Here is a 26,839-nt window from a genome sequence, read left to right on the forward strand (position 1 = left end):
AGATTGCAGCACCCCGCGACGTTCGCCGTGGAGTACCCCCTCTTCTTCCCGGCCGACCGCAGGACGAAGAAATGTCAAAGAAGCGTCACCGAAGGCGCCACTCCCACGAACATCTCGCATAGGTGCGCGAACACCGCCAACACCACGACGGAGTTGGGGCTCAGGTGCACCAACTGGACACCGTAAGTGTCGAGGACTTGGAGGAGGAATGTCGAGAATGGTGGCACCAGTCCCGCCGCCATGAAAGACGCGAATAAGACGATGCGCCCGGGGATGGTCGTCGCTGGCGGGAAGTTCGTCGGCGTCACCACCGAGGCCCCCTGCTGGCCCTCGGGGACCAGCAGCTTCCTGATTTTCTCCGCCGCCTCTTCATTCTTCAGGCGAGACTCCGGCAGCACGCTGTCCGGAGTCCTGTCACGGCGGCTTCCTCTGGCTCTCGGCATCTCGTCGGGAGGGGAGGTTGTCTGGTGGTGGAGAGGAAGGAGGAGAAGCGCTCTGATCGCCCAAGGGGTTCTAGGGGCTCAGGAGCGCGAAGGAAAACGAGAGCAAGATCGCAAGATGGTGTAAAGAGGGGGGCGGATCGATCCCCTCCCCCTTTTATATCTCAGAATTCAAACGTCTCCTACCAATGGTGCGCTCGGCAGGACGACTTCCTCGGTCGACGCAACCGCCAGGCGAATCTCCCACTGGTCGTGCGGCGTCAGCGGCTGCCAGGCATATTTTCCTCGATCTGCGCGGCAGACGCGCGTGCCACCCGTCCCATTGTTATGCCCTTCGGGAGTTGCGTGGAGATCCGTCCGCTTGTCTCCCCGTTGAGCCGTACCAGAGGCCCGGATCTAAAGGGCCACCTCTTGAAAGCTTGCCATGTGGCGTCCACACCAGCCTCGACCTCGTTCGCGACGAAGGGCCCATCCGGAGTCTCCGTGCCATCGCCTATCAATGGGCCCGGGGGCTACTATCGGTGTATCAGGAACCGGGGGTCCCTGAGTCCCGAGGCCAGGCCAGCCGTCCGCCACGTGTCACCATCCCGCGAGGTCCCCCCTGCGAGGTGAGGAAAGTCTAAGTTCCGGGAGAAGGTGCTCGGGGCCACAGTCCCTGGTCCCCGAGCACCCTAGTTCCCCGATGACCCGCAGAGGCTAAGTTCCGGGAAAGAGTGCTCGGGGACTGCGCGCAGCAGTTCCCGAGCGCACGGTTCCCCGAGGGTCAGTGTGAAAGTGCTCGGGAGAGAGTGCTCGGGGCTGCACGTGGCAGCCCCCGGGCTCTTGGTTCCCCGAAAGATCTGTGCAAAAGTGCTCGGGAGAGAGTGCTCGGAGTTGCACGTGGCAGCCCCCGGGCTCTTGGTTCCCCGAAGGTTCGTACAAGAGTGCTCGGGGAGGTAAATAGTATCCCCGAGCACCCGGTGCCCCGAGGACAAGGATAAGCATTCTCGGGAGAGAGTGCTCGGGAAGGTGAACAGTACCCCCGAGCGCTCGGTGCCCCGATGACCCGGAAAGGCCCCCGAGGGGCCCGCCGATGAGGTGCCAATCAGTCAGAGGCCTGAGGCTGCATTTAATGAGCGTGCGCGGCCTGACATTCCCAACTGCTCCCGCCGCAGCGTCAGTTCCTGCCACATTTTGGCAGAGAGTCGTGGGGCTATTAATTGCACGGGTCCCGTCCCGTATCATTCGGTGTGTCTCGGGATAACATCGCCAGGATCAAGGCATTCCGCCTGCCGCCCTGCCGTGGCAGAGGAACAAGACAGGGCGTGCACGCCGGGTAGCTCTGTGGCTGCCCGGTGGGCCCTCTCAACGGTGCCTGTTGCCAGGGCGTTTATGGTGACAAGTGACCGGGCGTGCGCCGCGTTTTCCACCTCCCCGGTCACTTCGCCCAGAGGAAATGATGATGCCTTTCCCAGTCATGGCGTCTTGGAACTTGTGCCCCCTCCTTCCTGTTCGGGGCATGTCGCGGCCGGCGAGTGCATAAAAGAGTCGGCACAGAAGAGAACAGGCAATCGAAAAAAGCCCAGCGAATCAACCACCCCCCGATCAACCAAAGAATAGACCGAAAGAGAATCCGACCAAAGATACATCCGAGACGTCCAAGAGGCCGCAAGCATCGAGCACAGAAGCACCAAGAACCAAACCGTAGTTCCAGCCCAAGAACAAGGAGCCTCAAGCTCCTAGTTAGACACAATATTCTTGTAACCAGCAACATCCTTGAGGGACTTCCTCAGGGCAGTTATTACATCCATACAGGAGTAGGGTATTACGCCCCCGTGCGGCCTGAACCTGTCTAATTTTCCGGTGCATTTACTTCTGTCTGCACTAGGTCATCTCTCCCACCACCAGCCGTTGCATTCACTCTCATTTATTTCTCCGACGAACTTATTCAGGATCATCCCCCCGACCGAATCTCTAAAAAGAGGTCTCTCGGGATCCCTGCGACAGGAGTTAATCCTCCGACACTGCCCTTCTCAACTCATCTCCGATGACGGTCCCACTGACGGATCCGCAGTCACCACCCCTCCCTCGCTAACCTCTCATTTTCGTGCTCCCCCGCCCACCCTAACCCACCGACCGTCCTCCACCGCCTGAGGCCGGTGGCACCCCTACCGCCTCGCAGCCTCATCCCCGCACCCGTCTCCACCGGACCAACCTGCCTCCTCCAAAGCTTCCTCTAAAGCCGACGACGAAGGAACCCCTGCGAACCAATTCCTCACCGGAGAGTGTTCACACCGGTCGCACCGGATGTCTAGAAAGAAGGAAGCGTGTAAAATAAATATGCACCTGAACATGAAAGCGTCCCTGACATGTCATAGCTTTGTCGTGGAACTGCCAACGGCAAGCCTGGTCACGAACTTGCCATCCACAACGAAGTGCGTAATGAACGCCCGCCCACTCGTGTTCACGGCCATGAGGAGCTCCCGGTTCACGGCGTCCACGGTGCCGTCCCCCTCGAAGCTCTCGATCTTCCGCCGCCACCACCCGCTCGAACCACTTGGCAGCCATGACTTGCCGCCGGATGTGCGCTCGGAGGCCGACAGCATCGTAGCGCCGCAGCATGACCTAGAGCCTGATGGCGTGACAGAGACATCTGCCAGTCCTTGTAGTTGATGGCGGCCGGCTTTGCCGCGCCACCTGCGTCGACGTTCTTAAGGTAATCTGGGTCGGTAGACGGCGCAGCGGTGAGGGTAATGGGACTTGCCACCCACAGGCAGGCAGGCAGCAGCAGCCCATGTTGGTGAGGAACCACTTGTGCGGGTTCATGCTCACCGAGTCGGCGAGCTCGGCGCCGTAGAGGTTGCCCTGGAACTCCGAGTAGATGGCCGCACTGCCAGCATACACGACGTCGACGTGCAGCCACATGCCGTGGCGCCGCGCCACCTCCCCGAGCTCATGCACGAGGTCGACCGCGCTGATCCCTGTCGTGCCAGCCATGGCGCAGACGTACAACAGCACCAGGCCACGTGGTGACGTCATGATTGACCACCGCGTGAATGGCATCGGCGGTTAGGCCATGGCTGGAGTCGGCCGATGTCTGAATGATGCGGAAGTTGGACGGCGGGATACCGACGAGCCACACGCCCTTCTTGAACATGGTGTGCATATGGTTGGAGGCGTAGACCACCAATTTCATGATGACCTCATGCCGACGTGCCCCAGCTTACCCAGCGCGTGGTCCCTCGCGACGACGAGTGTGCACACCATGGCTTCACACATACTCCCCTACAGGATGCCTCCGCCGCCGGAGAATAGGAACCAGCTTGGCAGACCATGCATCTTACCCATCCAGTCCATGACAATGCCCTCGAGGCTCAAGCTCGGCGGCTGCCAGCGACGCAGCCCACACGAAAGTCACAACGTTGAGGCCGACCGACAATATCTCCCCGTCGAACCCCTCATGTTCATAGGGAAGTAGGCAAAGAAGCTAAGGCTCTGCCAGTGGGTGAGCCCCGACAGATTGTTGGAGAAGAAATCGAGCTCAATTGCATGCTCAAGCACTGAACTCTACTGAAATCAGGGAAGTTTCAGGTGATTCAGGCAAGAATGCAGACCGAGCGCAGCAGCGAGTTTTTCCGGGGTTCAGAGAATTGTTCCCCTTCTTTTTTTGGTTTTTTCTTTTATTGGCCCATAGGCGCACACACACATGATTACACGATTTGCAACAGCTTTGCCCGATTTGCCCGCCACCATCGCCTGAACTGCAGCAAACTTAGTGGCCACTCGGTCAGAGCTGAAACTCAGAAACTCACGCCTCTAACTGATCCCATGTGCACCAGATTGAGAAAACTATCTCTGAATGAGTCCGTCAGTTGGGTCAACACACGCAACCCTCTAATGGACATGGTTACACACAACACTTCACCCCCTTAAATATGTCCTTCTTCTATTTTCCCGACCAATCTCTGGGCATCTTAACAAACTCCATTCTAGCCACTGGAGTAAATACTTCTTCATAATCCACCCATGACACTGGGCATATTATTCCATTGAATTCTATATGTATCAATTACTTGATAAAGGAACTGATACAGGAAGCACCGGCAAACCTGAGATCAAGGTCTGATAGAAATCGTGCTCAATTGCCCGCTCAAGCACTAAACTATACTAAAAACAGCGAAGTTTTAGGTGATGAATAGGAAATTCAGGTAAGGATGCAAATCGAGCGTAGCAACGAGTTTTTCCAAGGTTCAGATAATTGTTCCACCTTTTTTTAGTTTTTTCTTTTAGTGGCCCGTAGACACACATATGATTACATGAGTTGCAACAGCTCCGCCCAATTCGCCCGCCGCCGCCGCCTGAACTCCAGCAAACTCAGTGGCCACTCGGTCAGAGCTGAAACTCTGAAACTCACACCCCTAAAATGGTCTCTGAATGAGTCCGTCAGTCGGCTCAACACACTCACACACGCAACCCTCTGATGGGCATGCATGGTTACACACAACACAGATTGTCCTGCTGCACGTCCTCTAGTATGTCCTCCATCGTCTCCTCCTGCTCCGGCGCCGCGTCAAGGAGCGGCTTGCATAGACGGCCCGGCTCAAGGCCGGCCGCGCGACTGGGTACTTTTCGACGTCACGGTAGTACTCGGCAAGGAAGTCCACCACAGCGTGCGACTCTCCGGCGAATGCCTCGGGTCCAGTGGCTGCAGTGGCGAGCTAGGGGAAGTTATAAGCCCTGTTTGTTGCAGCTAAAGGTTTAGCACGGCTGCAGCATGCTGTTTGCGGTGGTTTATATAATGTGATTACGTGTGTTGGTATGGACTTCAAACTCTGAACGATGGTAATAAAAAGGATATGTCTACAAACACTCAAATTTTACACCGTCAAATCTACCTCTTCGTTTTGATCCAACAGCCGAACTCCATCATCTTGCTCCCCATCCTCCTCTTCATCCTCTCGATAGCAAGCTTCTCCACCATGGTCGCCCACCCCATCCTCCTGCTCTAGTCTCCGATGACTCCCGCCGTCGATCGCCGCCACACCATCTAGTCTCGTTTTTACGCCCCTGTCCCAGCCCTACCCACTGACCATCCTTCACCATCCCGGCCGGTAGTGCTCCCGCCACCCCGGCCTACAGCCGCCACCACCGCTGGCTTTCATCTAAGCGAGCCGGCCTCCGGTGAGCCCCAACCTTGAACCCTAATCCCTAACCGCTAACTCTATAAACCTCGTCGGAGAAGCTTCACCAGAGATGGGAAAGAAGAAAAGGCCAGTGAGCAGACAGAAGGAATAAAAATCGAGAAGCCCTAAGAAACACTCGGTTGAGGAATAGGATTCCCATAGTAAAAACTTAACTTTTTAAAAAAAATCTGAACGATATTAATTATACCCTAGCTTTAAAATCTGAACGATGTTTTTTAGGACTAATCTGAACGATGTTAATTAAGGCCAAGCTTATAAACCTGGCTAGCCACTCCGTGCGTTTCATGGTATAAGATACATCGTACATCTCATAGAATTGAGTTACGATCAAAGGACTATATGGAAAAAACTTCGCCTACAACCTATTTGTATAACTCGGTTATAACCAGATGTTTTGTGCCCTATAAAAATGGCATCCTTGGTAAGATAAGTTGCAGATGGAGATCAAATAAGGAACGGGGCTGCTGGCGCTGAACGCCCGGATCGTCGACCGTTTCCTTGAAACATTGTCGAAGAACTTCTGCAACATCGAAAATCAACTTTTGCAATATTGAAATATATACACCGAAAAAGTAATTAGCGGACAAAAAAATTATCCATTTGAGTTAATTTCGTTAGACAATGTGTAAAACATTATCGAAGAACTTTTGCAACAAATTTCCATAACATCTGAAATATTTAATTTGAACATATAAAATATTAGAGATACGAAAATATAGGAATTAACTCGAATTGATAATTTTTTAGATCCAAATCTGTACACAAGAGATTTTGATATGCAACATAAAAAATAATTATGGCAATAAATTTCTATAACGTATAAAACATTACATTTGAACGTCTGAAACATTATAAATGCGAAAATATAGGAATTAATTCGAATGGTATTTTTTAAGTCCGAATCTGTACGCAAGAGATTTCGAGATGCAACATTCGAAAATAACTATAATAACAAATTTTTATAACGTCTGAAATATTAAACTTAAACGTCTAAAATATTGGAGATACGAGAACAAAAAATTAACTCAAATTAATAATATTTTTGGTTTCAAGTACATGGTCCGATCCAACAAAACGTTCTATCACTCCGAACGTACGGAGGCAAGCATTTCCGAATAAGGAATGCTGCAGCAGTTTTAGGGAAGAGGATTCCTCTCTATTCATCGAACACAAGGAAAGGGAAGAGTGATTAAGAGCTGTATTGGTTCTCCCAAGAACATATGATTTCAAAGTTTAAACACTTCTCCATACCTTCCGGGAGAGAGCAGAGCCCTCATCCGGAGGAGGCCTAGTATACTCATACTCATGATATCTCATAGAATGTATAAAAGAAACAGTAATAGACTAGACTTTTCATGCCTACAGCTGCCTAGTATCCTACCTATACATGATGATATTTGTCTAGCGGTCAAGACCACACCTCAGCCATCTCCCAGGCATGTACACCAGCATATTCTAAAATGGAGTAGTAGAGCGAAGGAGAGGAAGTGTAGGTTGCATCGTAAACAAGATACTGTCACATAGAGATTTATGAGGTCACACGTGAATAACTTATGCAAATTTGTCTTAGGACACTAAAGAGCGTTGTTTTGTCTCTAGGACACCGTTACGTTCGTTTTTAGCTGTGGTACATTGCGGCTTTGTGGTTTTGTTTGTAACACAGTAGAGGAAGGGCATAATGGTCTTTTGCCCCTCCTTTAGTGTTCTACTGATAACTACAAATTCGCAATGTCCTAAAAAAAATATAATTGGAGACAAAGCCACACTCTTTTAGTGTCTTAGAGACAAATTTGCTAATAACATAGATGCAAATTAAAATTTTATAGGGTCGCATAGAAAGAAGTCCATAGACAACCCAATGGACATTTTGTCTTTTTTTCTGAAATAATGAAATACTGAGGAGAAGTACAGATGAAAGTCAATGTTCTACATATTCTGGCTGTGGCTGCAAGCAAGAAATAAAGCAAGTGAGGGTGAAAGAAGACGTAGCAGTACAGAGGAAATTTGCAGTGCTGGAATTTTCCACTGTGCAAATTTCCATATATAAGCTCTCGAGCAAACGGCTAAATGGAGAAAACCGGAGGAGCCCTTTTCTGAAGCTTAACTGCAATGGAAGCTTTCGCCCTTCTTCTCGTATAGGGGAGTTTGGGTTTTGTTGTCAGAAATTCAGATGGCGGGAGCAGGAGTAAGCAGGGTCGGGGCTATACGATGCTCTTCCACTCTGAACTTCTGAAGTTGCTGCTTGTCTTCAATCTTTGCGTCATGCGGCTGCCGTAGTTCCTTTGGTTTTGTGTTAGCTATCAGATGGTCTCTTACGAGAAACTATAAACTGATAAATTAACTGAGAGTTTTTTTAAAAAAAAATAGTCTACCGATAAGTTAAAAATTGTTATAAAATCCAATGGCTAAAATTAAAAAAACAGCTTTTCAGAAATACTAAAGATAAAAGCCCAAACAAGCGACCCTAAAGAGCGTTGATTATGACTCATTAGATGTTGGGTCATGGTGAGGGTGTGTAAGAGATTTAATTTGGCAAAAATGTCTCCATGTATTCTCTCATCAGTTCCTAGACCGGTAATTCGGTGTCCGACTCCTTTAGGGCCGTCTCTAGAAATTTGAGGCCCCGGTGCGAAATACAAAATGAGCTCTAAAATTAGAAAAATCATATAACCAAATCATACTTTCACTTAATTATATAACTTCAATACATATTATTTTTTATAATACTTAGAAATATATCAAATATTAATATTAAAAGAGTAAAGGTAGTACTAAGTAATAAACTGATCTCATGTTCTACTGAAAAGTATCATCCTTTTAGTAAGCAATCCTTGTTTCGAGTTTCTCCCTGTTTGCTAAACCAACTACTTCTATCTATTAGCAAAGTAGAGACAAAAACAACAAAAAATTTCTTGAAATGAAATATTCAATTATATCTTCATACTTAATCTTCTCGAAGACATCATTTTCAAATGCTATTGTCATCAATCCATTGAGTCTTTCTTGTGTCATAGTAGAGCGCAAGTAGTACTTCAACAACTTAAGTTTAGAAAAGCTTCTTTCCGCAGATAAAACATCACGGGAATGGTTAACAAAATTCTGTATGTAATAACGACATTAGGCAAACAGCCTAGCTGTTTTAAATACTTTAGAATATCAAGAGGATCCATAGATTCTTTAATAAGATCCTGAATGAACTTTAACTCCACATACAATTCTGTTCCGTCAATATCTGAATGTTCTCCACTCTTAAATGCAGCCTCAAGATTAACAGAAGAAGAAAACAAACTCTTATCATTCAAAGAGCGCAGTTTATCAGAATTAAACAAGAAACCAAAAGTATTTTCGAAAATTAACACAAACAGACACAAACAAAAGCGGATCAGGCCACAGACCACGATAAAAAATTAAATATATACTTAATCAAATTAATTAGTATTTAAGACCCTAATTATTTAGGGGCCCTATGCGACCGTCCACCTTACCCCTACCACTGGATGGGCCTGGACTCCTTAGCTACTTATGGAGCGAGCTTGTTGTCGATTGATTCCGTGCTATGGCAGGATCAAGCGCCGGGCTTTGTTTATGTTCTGGCTTCTATCGATTTAGTTAGAGCTAATGGTTGATCTTCCATCTCTAAACAAAAAACCCTAGGAGAAAATATAGAATCAAAGCTAAAACAAGTTGGGGCAATGTTGGCTTTTTACGGTCTCCGGTGCAAAACTTTGGCCACCGTTTTGGAGAAAAAGTTATACAAGTTAAAACTATTTAATTTGTGGTACGAAGTTATGTGCCAAGACAAATCAAATTACCTTGTTTTCATGTGGTCAATCTATACACTCTTACATATCTTAGTGGTTGAAGTTTCAAATGTATGGATTACATGACGACAGAAATTTGACTGAGGGAATTATAAAGTTTTGACCATAAACAGCTTTTAAGTAACCCTTCTGTTTATTCTTATAAGCCACAATTTGACTTGGCAAACGATGAACTTTGCCTAGAGATTTCTCTTGCATCATATTACTACTAATTACAAAGTAATGATTGTACGAATGTAGATTGAAATAAAAGTTATTGATGCCACTTTTTCATCACTAAACCTACAAATAATTGGTTTAATCGCTGGTCAAAACTTATAAACTTTGAATCTTAAATGCGTGCAAACCTTGTAATTTGGGGACGGAGGCAGTAACAGATGGGTAGAGTGGAAGGCAGAATCTGTGTGTATTCTGTTCTGAGCTTGAAGGTTTTTTTTTTCTTTCTTTCGCGATGCTGGCTTGAAGATGTTAATCACCTTGTATTTTAATTAGGGAAAAATGCAAAAAAAAACCCCAAAAGTCACTTGAATTTTGACTTCCCCCCAAAAGTTGTTTTGTTGCAAAAAAAACCCCCTAAAGGTTTGGTTTTGTTGCAAAAACACCCCCAAAAATTCAAAATTTTTTAAACAAAATCACAAAACATTCTAAAAAATTTAGAGAAAATTCTAAGACCTTTTGTGATTTTTTTTTAAAAAATAATATCCTTTACATCATATTTCATGGAGAGTAAGTTTGAAAAAAAAAGAAAAACATGCAGCTCATTTATAATTCGAGTTAAATACATAGTTAATTATTTACTAATCCAAAAATCATGAAACAAAATTTTTTAGTCTTCTTACATGATCCTCTATCTTCTAAAAATAAATGAAATCTTGAAATAGTTATTGTAACATGCAGGATTGTGTAAATGTGTTGCATATAGATTAATTCATAACTAATCCATAACACCCCCAAAATTAGTGAAACCATTTTTATTAGTTTACTTAAATAATTATTTGTGTAGGAAAAATAATGGTAGACATGAAAAAGTTAAAATAACATAAGTTAATAAATGAGCTGCACATTTTTCTTATTTTTCCAAACTTCCTCTCCATGAAATATGATGCAAAGGATATTATTTTTGAAAAAAAAAATTCATATAAGGTCTTAGAATTGTATCTAGTTTGTTTTAGAATTTGTTTGTGATTGTTTTTTATTTTTTTGAATTTTTGGGGGGGTTTTGCAACAAAATCAAACTTTTGGGGGTTTTTTTTGCAACAAAACAACTTTTGTGGGGGGGGGGGGGGGCGGGGAGTCAAAATCCAAGTGACTTTTGGGGGTTGCATTTTTCCCTTTTAATTATGTTGTCCACCTGTCTCCCTAAGTATTTGGCTTAATTATTGGGTCCTCTTTTGCCATAACGGTGATGAAGATCCCCGCAACTAAATAAAGAAATTATGGTGATGAAGATAGCAAAGCGGTGGCAGCAATGGCAGCCCCCTCTCTGTTGGTGCAAGCTCACTCGTAGAGTTGGAGCACGTGATGCACATGCGCCCATTGTTCTTCTGGATAAGAAGATAATAAGATCTCACAATCTCATTCCGCGCAGGACAACATCTACACAATTCAAGCTCACACGTAAAGTTGGAGCACATAAAGCGCATGCAACTGCTCATCCACGTGGTTTTCTCCTCTCACCTTCCCGACCCACCTCTGTGGCTATATCACTTGTTGAGTCTATTGCAATAATATGCCTTCATATAGGAAAATGTAAAATCATATGAACTTATGTGCATACGATTTATCTCAATCACCTCTTTCATCATATACTCATTTATCCTTTCATTCTCCTCCATTACCTTATAATTTTTTTCACCTGTTTCTTAACATGAATCTTAATACGAATAAATGATCCTAATAAACCATGTATGTATCCATATGTAAAAATTTCTCTTCCCTTCGATCTATGTCCACATGATCCAGGACTACACAATCTCCGAGGATCTGTTTGGAACTAGGCTCAATCCATCATGTAGTAGTATGTCCTGGTCAGCAGTTCATTTGGAATAATGAGCGCATGCCCCGCAACATAATGAATTTTGACCCACATGTCAAGTAATTAAATTGGTTAAAAGGCAGGTTTTTTCCAAAAGAGTGACAAAAAACCCACCGTTTAAGTTCTCATCTCTTTGATAGCAAATGTAGGTGTTTTAGAGCTTTGCATAAGGATTAAGAAGGTTAATCAAATAACTTTGTTGTCCTTCATTTATACTGTATTGGTGAAGATAATTTATTTATTTGTGAGAGTGATAGTATTTATTAAGTAAAGGCAAGAAAGGATGAAAATAAAAAGTTCTCGGATGACTTACGTTAAGAGAACAGTTGACAAGCTAAAACGACCTAACGACTGTACATACCATACAGAACTTTGTGAAATTTACTCTGTAAAGAATGAAGCGCTTCGGGACCTTTTGCTAGCGAGCACCAAATAAAGCCGCAGCCACGATTTGCAGTTGTTTATATTTGCGCTGAAGGCTAAGCAATGCCTTTGGCTTTCTTCTAGAGCAGTATTTAACATGTACCGTAAGTTATTTATGAGCTTTGCTGTCCATAGAGCTGACTTCAACTCAATGCAGTCGTAGTAAAAAATACATGTAATAATTCTTAGATCCTGAACAAACTCGAGAGCTGAACTATAACACGGTGAATTTCCTCAAGTTTTGATATGACCAGTCTTGAAATTTCCATTTTGTTGGTAATCAAACTGAAGTTAAAAAGTTGGAACAATTTTTTTAACTTTGTGCAAAGATTACGGGTGCCTCTTAGGGATTCCCCTTTCCAATCAGGTACAAATAATTTATATCACGTCTTCAATGTTTTCTATCAAATGGATCAAAATTCATACTTCCACGTGGCATATCTTCATGATATCATTTTTCTAAAAAAAGAAGTCATAGCAGTCAGACCAGAAGGAATGTTGCCATTCAGCCAACCCAACGCATTTCAAGGACAGGCAACGAAGCAGAGAATCAACAAGAAGCAAGCAGGTAATGGTTACGATGCTACTACGCAAAAGAGCACGAGAACATCCTAAATGATGTAGGACTACTGTAACAATAGTTCAGAAGCTGTCATCCTCCCGGGTGATGGTCAAAACAAGGCCAAAGTGGTCGCTGGGGAAGATAGGCAGTTCTATCTTGCGGATCTCATTGCGAACCTTCTTCTCCTTGAAGTACGAGACACCCGGTATCGCCTCCTTCCCAATCATCTCAATGCTGTCGATCTTGAAGTCTGCCAACTTGCACACAAACCGGTCCATTCGCTTCTGCATCTTACGGTTGCATGACAGCATGCCGTTTGCCTTCGTGTCGTAGGTCCAGCCATTTTCACCGGGTTTCAGATCAACCCAGGCGTCTGTCCATCCATCCTGCAGAGGGAAGGGGCCGTCTCCTTTGTCATCCCAGTTCATGTCCCCGCAGAGTATTGCATTGCGTAAGTGTCCGAGAATTTCCAGGGATTTATTTGCCTGAATTACTCGTTCCTTTCTGTACATTTGATCCCACTTAGGAGGTGCAGGGCATGGGCTCTCTAGGTGGGTTGTGGCTAACACCAGATTCGTCATCCCTCCTGTGTTAACAGTTGTGACGCACAGCTCCCTTCCCATTATTGAGTTAGAAAATGGGATGCATTCAGATGACTTCACTGGCACTTTGCTCAACTGCATTTGTTTGCGGTAGATCAACACAGTAAGATAAATGAACTACTGGAAAAAAGGATGAATTGACATGGATGACCAAAGGAACAAAGCAGTAACACTAGAGCAAGAAAAAAAATGAGGAACCTAACTAAGCATAAAATAGAATCATCATGACAAGGATTCAAAAGTCACAACACCTCAATTCATAAAAGACCGCTTATAAGGTTCTTCGTGATTCTTCTATATGATGGAATGTGTTAATGTTAAAAATGTGCAGAGTAGCAAGTCAATTTTGTGTCCATGTATGGGCAGTAGTAAGCCGCATAGTAGCACCAGGTCATCCATACCAAGTCCAGATGGATCAGATGGTCATGTCAGGAGAGCTCAAGTTTTCTAACATTACAAACTATGGGATTGCGAATAGTGATTTAGCTCCACACTACTGAAACCCCTTGAGGCTCAAAAATAAACTTGAGGTGACAAGTACATCCAGTAACCAAGATACCACTTGAATCCCAACAAATATATACTCCCTAGTATGTACTTTCAGAATAAGTGAAGTTATTCGTAACATGCAGCCAAACTCTTTAAACTTAATTGAAATTATGTGTAAGCGTCTAGATTGACCATATGGGATATGATATCAATTATCTATTTTCAAAAGTCTAGAATGTTACATATTCCATATGTTTTAGGCATTATATAAATTAGTTGTGTCTTAGAGGACATGAAAAGTAAAAAAAGAATATTCAGTATTTTTTTGCATGTAGGTTCCGTTGCAAGAGCTTGAGTGAAAACAATCTCCCCAGATGTTTGGAATCATGTCAGACATAAAGTTTGAGAGAAGAACTACCTGCATGCAGTAATATGGCCTCCGAATATCCTCCTCATTAGACAACAAGCATCTGTATTCTTGCCACCAGTCAGATTTTTGCAGGAGCAGGTATATGTATGGTGTAACCTCCTGCAGTTCCACATATAAGACCCCAATGAAAAGGGGAAAATAAAATAATGCATAGGTCAAATTCTGGACCTGAAAGCATATCAAGTCTGGTCTGTGGTGCTTAATAAGATCTCCAAGAGCATCCATCCTTCTGCACAGTTCCATATCCTCCCGGAACCAGATATTGTATGTCATAATTTTGAAGGTCTTCTTATCCAAATGAGTCTCAAGATTTCCTGTGGAAGGACATTTAGTTTTCATGTGACTACCAAACCAAAGTGCATAAGAAAAGTAACAGCTGGAAAAACAAAATGAACTTCTAACTTGCATATGGTAGCTAGCTATATTATAGTTGTAAAGATGTGATAAGCATTTGTTTTATATAACAGTTTACAATGTACACGTACAACAGAAAGGACTAATTGGCTCAATAACAATCACGGAGAACCCTTCTATAAGTTATGTTAGCATAAATCTAAATGATAGTCATGGATAACAGGATAGAGACCGAATGCTCCCTCCGTTCTTTTTTCATTTGATGTTTTGACTTGTGCACACTATTAAGAGAAAGTAAAGGATGACAACATGCCTTCAGATATCTATCCTGCTACCTAATTAACATTATTTTCCTCTAGACCATCCACTGTGACCAATGAAGAAAGAGTAAGTCTTGTAAATTGTAGCGCACTTTAAAGTAGGTAGGGAACTATAGGAAAGCATAAGTATGTATCTTCTTGAGATCCTATAACATCAAATAAAAATAATACTTTCCAGCTCCTAAAACGTCAAATAAAAAAGAGCGGAGGTAGCATGAGATTTTCAGTTAATAGAATAGTACAGTATAAGTCCATAAGCACAATTTGTCATCAATGAACACCGGTGCCAATATCACCAACATGTTGTTTTCCATGTTAAAATTAATGACTGCTGAATGGAGAAACTAAAGCTAGATGAATGCACAATGTCTTAAAGATAAGAAAGCTACACTTTTTTTCTGCAGGATGAGTTGAGATTGAAAGACATGCTCACTGTAAGACTGCTGTAACTTTAAAGCATTTGATGAGTCAAATATTATGTCGAGAAAATTTACCTACCTAAGTTGTAGTTGAGAAAACAGTGATTTACAATTAGAGATTACATCGTGCATGATTGTTTAAAAAAAATAAGTAGGGTTGAGCACAGAAGGAAGAAGATTTTGTAAACAGTGTCATTCAGTACAAGATAATGACAGAATGAACCAAGCGAGCATTATATTGTGTCAACAAAAGTAGCGCACTACGGTCAGAATTAGTAACCATAATAACACCTGAACACAATTGAACAACCTAAATCAGAGCACACGAAGTCTACCCGAGTCATGCATAGTGGTTCACCGTGCATCAACGCAAGCAGAAACATCCCAAACTACTGGATCCGCCAGTACAGAGGACCGCGAGCGAACCTTTCTTGGCGGCGGGCGCCTTGCCCACCCCGTCCCCGCTCGCGCCGTCGCAGACCTCCACGACGTCCGGAGATGCCACGCGCTCCCTCTTCCTCCCGCACCGGGTCAAGGCGGCTGCGGCCACGGGGCTGTCGGCGTCGACCTCCACGGGGCGCTCTTTGTCGCACATTCCGCAAGTGACGGAGCGGCTGCGGTTGGAGAACGTGCACATGCCGCAGGCCCACTCCGACGCGCCCGGAGGCGGCGACGGCGGCCTCGCCGGGGAGCGGGTAGGGGAGGGCATGGTTGGGCAGAGGAGGGGAGGGGGGCTCTTGGGAGTTGGGACTCGGGAGGAGGCGGCGGCGGAAGAGGGGCGTGCCCTTTTCGAATTTGAATTCGAGTGCGTACTTTTCCGACGGAAGAGCACCGGGGTCACGGTTCGTAACTTCGTAATGTGTTGGTCCCTGAGAAGATTTAGGCTTATTTGGATATGTGAGATTTGGGTATAAATTTCAGTCATTTGATTTGGATTCCACAACAATGCCCCCATCCAAGCATGGCCAATTTTTGTTGTCTTAGGAGCCAATTGTGATCTCGAAGATTAGGCAAAGCACTGTAAAAGTAGACAAAGTGAAAGACTTTTGTCTCTCACTCAACTCCATTACTTCTCGACTGTGGAACTGGATCTCTGACTTTACATGGGTAAAGTAAGCGGAAACAATATTTTGTGAGTGATGAACAGTGATTTTGCAGTAGAATACCAAAACAGTATTGTTCTTGAGAATACCGTGTTGATTTTACTGTATCACAAGTATTGTAGCACTGCTGTATCGCTAAGTCTTGCCTATTTGTTTCCAATCCAATAGCTCACAGCGGACTAAAGTCACGGTATTATGCTTCTCTGACTTTGCTCGATGATCCTCTTCCCTTGATGGCACCCTCACCTCCTCAACCTTGGACTCGATTGCATCACCCATATGCATTTGGAAGTTGAAATCCTTAATGTAAAAATGGTTAATTAGATCCATACCATTACAAATGTAAATCAAAAAATAACATTATAAATTGGCTATTTGTAATCATGTCATTACAAATCTAGTTGTACCACAGCCATGCCATTTTATACGCTCCGGACATGTTCTAGCACCCCGTATCTCTGTATGGTCCTAAATGCCTCTGGTCCGAGCTCACTTCCTCATCCTTCTCCTGCGTGCTCGTGAACCCTAGCCAAAGCCCCCGCCATTCACGCACTGCCGCCCCCGCACTGACAGCACCAGTGGGAGGAACCTATCGCCAGCTCCTCTTGCCGCCACCGCCAGCCTCACCATCGTGCCTGGGAGCCTCTTCTCGCAGCACACGGCGACCATTACGGTGGCCACGACGAACAACGTGAAGAACAAGCATTCGATGGAGGGCACTGCCCGCGTGAGCAACACCAACCACCACCTAGCGGCAACGGCGAATGAGGGCATGATGTCCTTCTCGTCGGCACCAACGACGCAGCCGTCGACGGGCATGGCGCGCCGACCAAGTCGGAGTCTAACCACTCAAACCTAGACGCGTCGATGCGCGAGGTGGAGAGCAGCTGCATGGTGGCACTGTCGCCGGAGGCGGAGAAGCGACCGCTCAAGCACGGGCGGAAGCCGGTGAACGGGCGCGAAGAGCCACTGAGGCGGAGCAGGATGCGCTTGGTCGTAGATGGCGATTCCGACTAGCTCCCGCTACAATGCGGCTTTCGTGCCTGTGAGGGAGCGGCGCAGAGGAGGGAAGAAGAGAAGTGGTAGCTCGATTTAGGGGATGACTTGGAGGATTAGGTGAATTTGATGGAGAGGTGGCGGTCGCGTCTTACCATGACTGCAGAAGAGAAGAGGAGTGACGAGCTAGGCTTGCCCGAGTGGGAGAGGAAATAGGGGTATAATGGACCATACGGAAATACACAGGTGTTGGAAGGTACCCCGGGCGTTAAAAAATGGTATTGATGTAGTAGAACCAAATTTGTAATGACATAGTTGCAAATACCCAATTTACATTGGCATTTTTTGATTCCTATAAATTTATAATGGTATGGATCTAATTAATCCAATATAAAATGGGTGTGATATTACAAGTTGGTTTGAGATTTCATGGAAAAATATGACAAATTGGATGTAAATGTCTGTTGAGATGGGAAATAAGAAAATACCCGTTACCACTCAATAGAAACAATCCGATATCTTATAAATTAAAATTTCTTAAAATTTTCTCTGAAATTCTTTGTTGCAAAGAGGTCCTCAGTAGTCATGCGATGTTTTGTTTACTTTATTTGTCCTGATTAGTCATTCTTTTTGTCTCTTTATGCTTAATTTCATTACCGTTGATAATAGTGGCGTACTTTGACGGCCTATGCTTTCTTTGCTGGGGAATTTGACATCCGAAAAGAAGAGTTCGTCATTCTGACTAGACAATGACTTCTGGCTAATGCTGTGCTAACCGTTTTGTAAACAATTGATAGTGCTTTTCTATGTTCTTTTTTAAGCAAAAAATTGTCGTTTATTTGAGCGGAACAGTTGGGTTTACCCCTACTGACTGGATAATTTTACATTATAATGTTAAGTATTTTCAATGAGAATAGCCGTGGGATAAAGAGTGGTCGTCTAGCCAATTAGATCATCCCAATCATATTCCCTTCATTTCGTTTTATTCTCAATTTCTTTCCCCATTTTTATTCCTTTTATTTTCTCTCATCACTAACAGCTTCACATCGAGGGGAATTACGAAGTGAAATGAGAGAGAATTCCGTTCTGAAAGGAATGATCCTGGGAATCCCGTCGTAAAAGGAACCGTGAAGAGAAACCGTTAAAACGCTGAAGGTAACAAAAATCCTTTCACAATGTGATTTTAGTCCCCGAAAGGAAGTCGTTAGGGCTAGCCTTACATATTGCTGGAAATTTCATTTTGCTCAATGGATAACCATGGCACGGTATATAAAGTATTTTTGCAAGCTTCACTTGTTGGATGGACTTGACTGATGATACAGTCATTTTTTTTGTCTTCCAAAAGTTCCAGCGTGAAGGCAGAGATATGAAATTAAGCAAAATCACAGTTAAGGAATAGGTGCTCCAGGTTTCCTCAACTTGCTCTGAACAGAGCATTAATGCAATTGTATGAAGGCAGAGACGTATGCTTTCTCTGAAGCAGGCCTGGGGTGTTTAGAGTTTTGGATTGAGCCTGGCTAACCCGTTAATTTGTTGGTTTGCCAAAAGTTTACCGTAGGAATCGGGCTCACGTGTTGCGCCCACATTTAGCGAGAAAAAAATTAAGCGTTGGCCGTTGGGTGATAGTGAGGTTGAGCTCGCCAACTATTGGTGTCCATCCAGATACACGGGAGAAAGCAGGTTCAACGCTAATTTTTTAACGGGGTGAACGCCGGCGTTAATCCAAATACACCCTTAATCTGCCTTTGAGTTCAGTGGCGGAAGAAATAAGTACGGAAATAAATGCCAACTAGAGGAGATTGCCATTCTATTTGTCCTTCCTTCATTTGCCACTACAGAAGATCAATTTAGGATTTGTGATATTTTGTCACGCTACAGGACTAAAACCTTCATTATTTGGGCCTCATTATTTGCCACTTTAACTTTTCTTTTAATCCTGTTCTGCATCTCATCCTAAGTCCACTTGACTTGCAATTTTTCTTTTGGCCCACTTGGATCACACCCGGAGGGCTGCCGCGGTGCTGGGGCTGGTGAGATGAACCTCAGGGGTGGAGAGTACCACTTGAGATAAAAATTTGTGGGGCGACCACATATAAAAATTTATTAATCTCAGCATGCCAAAATGACATGTAACGGTAGTCTGGCACAATCTAAGTTCGAACATAAAATAGAAGAAATTACACTAAGTGAAAATAACTAATAAAGCGTTCTTTTTTTGTTGAGCTACACTCTCGTTATTAGGAAGATTAATTGAGTCACTTAAAATATTTACCTTAAAAAAAATTTCCATCAGGAATCTATTTGTTGCGCCTTCGCCTCAAGGCCTAAGGCCTTCTCCAACAGCAGTTTTATTCGGCTACCGTATCCCTGTGCGGGGCGTTTTGCCGCTTGCCTGCTCCTGCGGCATGCTCCAACAGAAGCGGCATACTTGCTTTTTTCCGTCTACAGTGATGCGGGCTGCCGGAGGAGATCGGCAAATTTACCAAAGGAAAACGGCTGCCGTATCTCTGTGCATAGCGTATGCACGTGGATCCGAGGAGAGGAGAAGAGTAATGGAAGGAAGGAAATATAGTTGCTGTTGAAAATGAAAAAAATATGGGATACTGTAATAGTGTTAGAGTATGATGTAATAGTATTATAGGGCTTGAATTTTTAGAGTTTTTGTTGGGTATGATCTAACTCACTTTCCACCGGTCTCCACCGGAACCAACTTGTTCTAAAGGATCTTTTTTATTTTTATATTTTTGAAATCCGAAAATTTTAAATATATATATTCGTTTTGAAATTTTGCAACTTTATACTCACCTCGTTTATTGAAAGGGCAACAGTGACATCAATAGGTTTTAAAAAATCAACGTTTCAATACTTAAAAATTCATAACACTATTAAAATAATCATAAAAATTTCTAAAAATAATTATGTTATAGAGGATGCTATTATATAGCTCTCTAAAAAATGTCAGATAAAAATATGACTTGTAAAATAAAAAATAAAAAAGACAAATTTTAGAGATGATGAAATTTGTGTTTTTTGTTTCTCACTATACAAGTAATTTTTTGCATTGAATTTTTTTGGAGCGCTAGATTATAGCATCCTCTGCATCACAAATATTTTTTAAAAAATTCATGACCATTTCAATAGTGTTTGAAATTTTAAGAATATTGGAACAGTGTTTTTTTTTTACTTGCCGTCCTTCTAGTTGATGATAGGATTATAAAATTGTAAAATTTACACATATATTTATAAATTTTAGATTTAAAAATATAAAAAATCTACTCCAGACTCCAGAGCACATCACGACGTCATCATGATGAGCCCGAAGCGGAGCCCCATCATACCCTCGCATCCTGGCCCACGGTGAGGGGCAGCTGCACATACCCTTCCTCCATTTAGTTCACTTAACACGCACGCCTAGCTATTCCTTGCATGCTAATTAGCTAGTTCAATGGGAACTAGAAGCATTGAAATATAGCTAAAAGTTATCGGTGATGCACTAATGAAAATTTGTCCCCGCTTGTGTCGAACATATGGCTAGTCCAGAAACACAAGATTTAACGCATCCCGCAATAAGAGTGTGCATGTGGGACCGTCTCATGCTTCTTCATTGGTGAGATCCCCATTGGTAACGGCTAAGGATGATAATGGGCCCATTACCTAATACATGTTGGGTAATTACTCCATTAAAGACTGAATATGGAGCAATTTTCTTACCCATGGGTATATAACGGACAAAACCAACTATCATCAGGTGGAGCGGGTTTGAATCCATTCTCTTGATAATCGTAACCGTTTACACATAGGTCCCCTGGCAGCTTAACTGCTCAAGCATCTAGCCTACTTCCAGCTAACCCTAGAATCCATCCCCATGACCTCATCCGGCCACCACACTCTCACTCCTACTTGCCATGTGACCCTCTCCCTCACCCAGCCTCCACAGCAAGATCGATGATCGGGTAGAGCCGCCACCCATCGTAGGCCGCACTCGATGCGTCATATACATGTTTGGCATCTATGTCCTAGTCGCCATCGCCGCCTCGCGCATGTGCCCTAGTCGCTCGCCCCGCCTTGGCCTACCGCCCGTTAGCCCATGCCCCAGTCGCCCATCAGCATGCGCACTGTGACGACTGTCAACCTGTACCCCCTAGGCCGCCACTCCCCTCCCATCCAGCCACCTCCCAGTCCCCACTAGATTTCAGACATCACCGCCAATTCCCCTCCCAGTCGGTCACCGCTGCTAGATCCCCGTGTAGAGTGTAGTTGTGTTATTATGCTACTGCTACTACTTGCTGAAGCGAGTGTGGGTAACCTATCGAGTACCCGTTACCCACTCAGGTACGGGTATGGATAAACAAAGTACCCGTGGGCGGAAATGAGTATTATAGCGGTCGTATTTGATTACGACGGGTACGGATATAGAGTAATAAAACTCGATGAGACTATACCCATTATCATCCCTAGCTATGGCTTCACTGGGATTCAGATTCCTGCCCAAACCAACAATTAGTTCGGCCACCTTGCATGGTGAGCTTTTGGCCCAGCAAGTCTTGTGCCTTTCGAGAGCCTAGTCATGAGAAAAAAAAAATTATAATCTTATTTTATCTTATCAATCAATATTATCTACTAACGTGGCGGAATCCGCGAGCTCTCACAGCCCTGCTACTGTAGCAGTAGGCCTTGGTATGTATATGTATATATACGTATAGGGTATGTATATATACATATATACGTGTGTATATATATATACATACATATGTAATTTTTTTCGAAAAATTCTAGAAAAATATCGAAATGAATATTAGTTACATTAATAAATCGGTTGAAAAATCTAAAATGTAAAGAAAAATATCTAAAACTGAAAAAAAAATATGAAACAGATTTTTATAGGTTAGTATTACTTTCACCTACATGTTAAAACTATGTGTAAGTATAAAAGTACTACTGTTTTCTCTATAATTAATTGAATGTGTTTAACATTAATGATTTCATAAATAAATATTGAAATGTATAAAATTTGTGAATCTAATTTTTTAATCTTCTTTTTATCGTGCTTTATACAACAAAATACGCTGCACCAATCGGACTAGTCAATACTCTATCCTATCGGTGGAAGAAATCACAGACGCCCAGACCATCGCGACCCTGTAGCTCCTGTAGCTCCTACTGCGCCTTCCTCTGTCCAGTGGGTCCAGGGTCTGGCATGTGCCATTGCTGGCCGCATGGTCCGCGTCCGCGTCCACGAAATATCTAGCGCAGCACCCGTCTAGAAGCCTCCAGCTGCCAGCTGAAAAATCCACGCTGCCCCCTCCCCTGGAAGCTCCAAAATCCATTCCCCCTCCTCGAGCTCCACCGCCTCCATTCCTCACCGGCGAAGGCACATCGGTTCGTCCCTCAGCGCGCGCCCCCCCTACCCGTCGGCGTCGCCCTCTCCGAGTACCTAAGAGGTCAGGCCGCCAGTGCCGAGCACTCACCCCCCCTCTCACTGCTCTCCCTCTCAGCTCGCACCCCTTCCCCCCCTCGCGCCCGCCACTGCCAAGGACCCACCTTCCTCCCTCTGCCGAACTGTTGCTGAGTTTATTCCATGATGCGATCGCCTTCTTCATCAACAACGATTTCCGATCAGTGCCGATACAGGTCTGCCTCCTCTTACTCACTCATTTTTCTTCAACTGTTCATTGAACATTTGCAGTAATAAAGTGCTAACTGAAGTTTCCATCTTTATATCAGCTATGTTTTTCACCGAGGCATCAACACTTGCAAATTGTTATAACAGTTTCACTAAATAGGCAATGCAGAGATATAAAAATTACTTGATCTTTTTTAACTAATAATTTTATATCTTTGTATCTAAGGTCCTGTCCATTATTGCTTCAGCCAAAGCGTCATGTTGAATGTATTCTTACAATGACTAAAACTGTGACAAGGCAAGCTTTTGAAGAGATAGTGAATACTTTAGAAATCCGATACGATAATGTCTATTAGCTTGAACAATAACATGTAGTTCAACGAAAGCTTCATGTTCAATGTATTCTTGCAATGGCTACAACTGAGACAAACCAAGCTTTAGAGCAGATAGTGAATACCTTAGAAATCCAATATGATCATCTCTGTTACACTGAACAACAACATGTAGGCTATTTTCTCTCTTGCTATCTTGATTGCAGATGTAATGGTGGTCCTTTTTTTAAGATGATAAATGTGCTGATCATTGTCCATAGCCAAGCTACAATGTGCTTCACTGAAACTATTTCTGCTAATCTTTGTTAGACTGAACTATAACATGTAGACTATTTTCTCTCCTGCTATCTTGATTGCAGCTCTAATGGTGGTCCTTTTTTTTTTAAGATGATAAATGTGCTGCATGTAGGCTATTTTCTCTCCTGCTATCTTGATTACAGCTGTAATGGTAGTCCTTTTTTTTTAGATGATAAATGTGCTGATCTGTCCATAGCTAAGCTACAATGTGCTTCACTGAAACTGTTTGTGCTAATACAATTCCTGTAATCTGTAATGGTGGTCCTTTTTTTAGATGATAAATATGTTGATCATTGTCCATAGATAAACTACAATGTGCTTAACTGAAACTATTTCTGCTAATGCAACAATGTGCTGACTATTGTCCATAGCTAAAGTACAATGTGTTGCTAAGCACTATTCATGCAGGATATGTTCAAATACATGTATGTTTACTTAGTTGATAGATACCACTGACCACAATTTATACACCATATATGCAAATACATGTATGTTTACTCTATCCAATATGATAATTTCTGCTACACTAAAACTATTTCTACTGATACAATTCGTCTAATCATTTACCAAATAAAACCATTTGACCCTTTCCAGTTTAATAACAGGGAAAAAAAACTGGTGAGCATATGTCCAAACATGTCTATTTCTACTGATACAATACATGTAATGATTTAATGAATTAAACCATTTGATCTTTTCCTGTTTAGTGACAGGGAAAAAAAATGCTGCTGAGCACTATCCATACTGCATATCTCCAAATACATGTCTGTTTACTCCAGCCTCATATATATATATATATACATATACATATACATATACATATATATATATATATATGTTATGTGCATATAGAATTTCCATTTTAGAATTTACGGTTTACCTTAATAGTTTGATCCTTTACTGTTTAGTAACAGGGGAAAAAATGCTGATGAGCACTGTTCATACTATATATCTCCAAATACATGTCTGTTTACTCCAGCCTCATCTATATATATATATATATATGTTATGTGTGTGTAGAATTTCCATTTTAGAATTAACGGTTTACCTTAATAGTTGATAGATACCACAGACTACTATCTATATGAATTTACGGTTTACCTTAATAGTTTGATCCTTGCCTGTTTAGTAACAGGGGAAAAAAAATTGACGCTGAGCACTATCCATACCGCATATCTCCAAATACATGTCTGTTTACTCCAGCCTCATCTATATATGTCTTATGTGTGTATAGAATTTTCATTTTAGAATTTACGGTTTACCTTAATAGTTGATAGATACCACAGACTACTATCTATATATCACATGTCCTAATACATGTATGATTGCTCCAGTAAGTTCCAAATGATAGCTGGCTACTGTTCTATGCTACTTAGTTATATACATGTCATCAAGTCGTAGATCTCGCACGCGACGGCGTGTGCGAAGCCGCTCTCTTTCACCTCCAATGAACATGCCAGCTATCAACTATCCAGGTATGATCTGGTTACTAAACTCCGATATATACCTTACAATATCACTCTTCATTGTTCAATATATCACGAATATATATATATATATATATATATATTTCTAATGGAACATCTGCATATGTATCCAATAAACACACCAGCTATTGCCAATCTAACTATAATACGCTTACATTTTACACACTATCGAATTCTTTACATGATTCTTACCCTCCAACATAAATTAATAATATATTTTCGCTCGAACTTAATATCTACGAACCACAAATGCCTCTAATCTTATGATTTCTCCTACTAACCTCCAACATATGCCTTACAAAATAACTCTTAATTGTTCTAAAAATAAAAGTATACTCACAGAGGTTCTCATCTTCTCCTTATTTGGAACAGAACCTGCTACAACACCTGTTTCTATTTCATATGTACAACCAGACTACCAGGAAGTACATAATGCAATAACAAGTAAGTACTACACATAGACAAAAAAAATATAAAAAAAGGTAGATATAAATATGAAAGTATAGATACATACAATGCTTCTTATATTTTCATTGAAAATCATTATGAACAATGCAGGGGATTATTTCTGTCCCATTGTACCACCGCATATAGCTACACAGAATCGCAAGAAAAGAAAACGTTCGAACTACTTCAAAGCTCTAGCGTAACAAGGTTTATATTTTCCTCCTCTTTTAGCAACACAAGTATCTTTCAAAAGAAATATGCTAACTGCATCAATACTCCATATATTAATTGAAATGATACTCATGTTTCCAGCTTCAGCAACTGGGATACCGTTCTATTCATTACAAGATACATTTGGATCATTGAAAGAATATACAAATTTCCTCAAAGGTATGTCCCCCTTACCTATGCGTTGAATTAATATAGTACAACATCTAATCTTTTGCCACAAGATATTATACTAGGTTTAAACTAAAAGAACTTTCTTTTCTTTTTTGTTGTTGTTGCATATATTTAGAGACATATAAAGATCGATCTTATTATGGCAGACCGGATTATATCTGTGATAAATGTGATGCTATTTTTTGGTACCAAGAGTGTGTCAAAAAAAGCAGCTCATATGCCCAAAAAAGAATCATATATAATTTGTGTTGCCATGGCGGGAAAATCTCATTGCCATGCTTTAGACCTAGACTGGAACCACTTAATGAACTTATTCGGTTTGATGAAGGCCCACAAACCAATAAGTGTAAGCGTCATATAAGACAATACAATTCTATATTTGCTTTTACCTCTATGGGAGTTCATGTTGATCAAAGCATTAACACTGGTGATGGTCCATATGTGTTTCGTATCAATGGTGTTGCCCATCATCATATAGGATCTTTATTACCTAAACATGGCGAACCACCTCAATATGCTCAACTTTATATCTACGATACTGACAATGAAATAACCAAGAGACTAAATATATTTGGTAATGATGCAGCATCGAGAGATTTAGATCCAGCTATTGTAGCAGATATCATAAAGACGCTAGATACATATAATCCTTTAGTAAAAGAATTCAGAATGGCATATAGTACCCTGCTGTACAAATAATAGTACTAGAGACCAACTCCTATGTACCACCTTACCATATACGACTACTATGTACTTTCATTTCTAAACTATATCTTTTGCTATTATCATACCTCTAAAACATAAATTCAATACAGGCGCAGCAATGCGCGCCACTCTGTCTAGTATATCTAAACTCCATGGGGTTATCAGTAAAAGTGCTGTTCCACCTCATCATCAAAACATGACCCGTCGGATCTCTCCACGGAGAAAAAATGGCCGTCAAAATCACATCCTTCAAATCAGGTGATGTTTGCATCTAGGCCCTTCGAGAAGCGTCGGATCACATCCTTAAAATGAGGTCCTCCCCACGTATCTCTCTGCTTTGTCTCCCTGGATGGATCGGTCGATCCTCTC

At 42.8% G+C, this 26,839-nt stretch overlaps 1 protein-coding gene, 1 long non-coding RNA gene and 1 pseudogene across 6 annotated transcripts; 1 reads left to right on the plus strand and 2 right to left on the minus strand.

Moving 5' to 3' along the window:
• Window positions 1-2,587: 2,587 nt before the first annotated feature.
• LOC133907178 (tyrosine decarboxylase 1-like) lies at window positions 2,588-5,400 on the minus strand (annotated as a pseudogene).
• Window positions 5,401-12,253: 6,853 nt separating this feature from the next.
• Window positions 12,254-16,069, minus strand: LOC133907653 (uncharacterized). The gene is made up of 4 exons (XM_062349724.1): window positions 15,505-16,069; window positions 14,154-14,299; window positions 13,974-14,084; window positions 12,254-13,141 (listed from the first exon to the last, which is right to left on the minus strand). The coding sequence occupies exons 1-4, from the start codon at window positions 16,031-16,033 to the stop codon at window positions 12,545-12,547; spliced, it is 1,383 nt and encodes a 460-aa protein (XP_062205708.1). The 5' UTR covers window positions 16,034-16,069; the 3' UTR covers window positions 12,254-12,544.
• Window positions 16,070-22,473: 6,404 nt separating this feature from the next.
• LOC133907776 (uncharacterized) lies at window positions 22,474-26,197 on the plus strand. Of its 5 annotated transcripts, none has more exons than XR_009908024.1 (5): window positions 22,474-22,618; window positions 24,764-24,904; window positions 25,289-25,360; window positions 25,475-25,570; window positions 25,676-25,753. It is a non-coding gene; the product is annotated as an uncharacterized LOC133907776 (long non-coding RNA). The 5 variants fall into 5 exon arrangements; XR_009908023.1 differs by lacking the exon at window positions 22,474-22,618 and adding an exon at window positions 22,691-22,808 and having other exon boundaries at window positions 22,902-24,904; XR_009908025.1 differs by lacking the exon at window positions 22,474-22,618 and adding an exon at window positions 22,691-22,808.
• Window positions 26,198-26,839: the final 642 nt, after the last annotated feature.

Source organism: Phragmites australis, chromosome 24 (genome assembly GCF_958298935.1).
Source record: "Phragmites australis chromosome 24, lpPhrAust1.1, whole genome shotgun sequence".
In the NCBI taxonomy this organism is placed as follows: Eukaryota; Viridiplantae; Streptophyta; class Magnoliopsida; order Poales; family Poaceae; genus Phragmites; species Phragmites australis.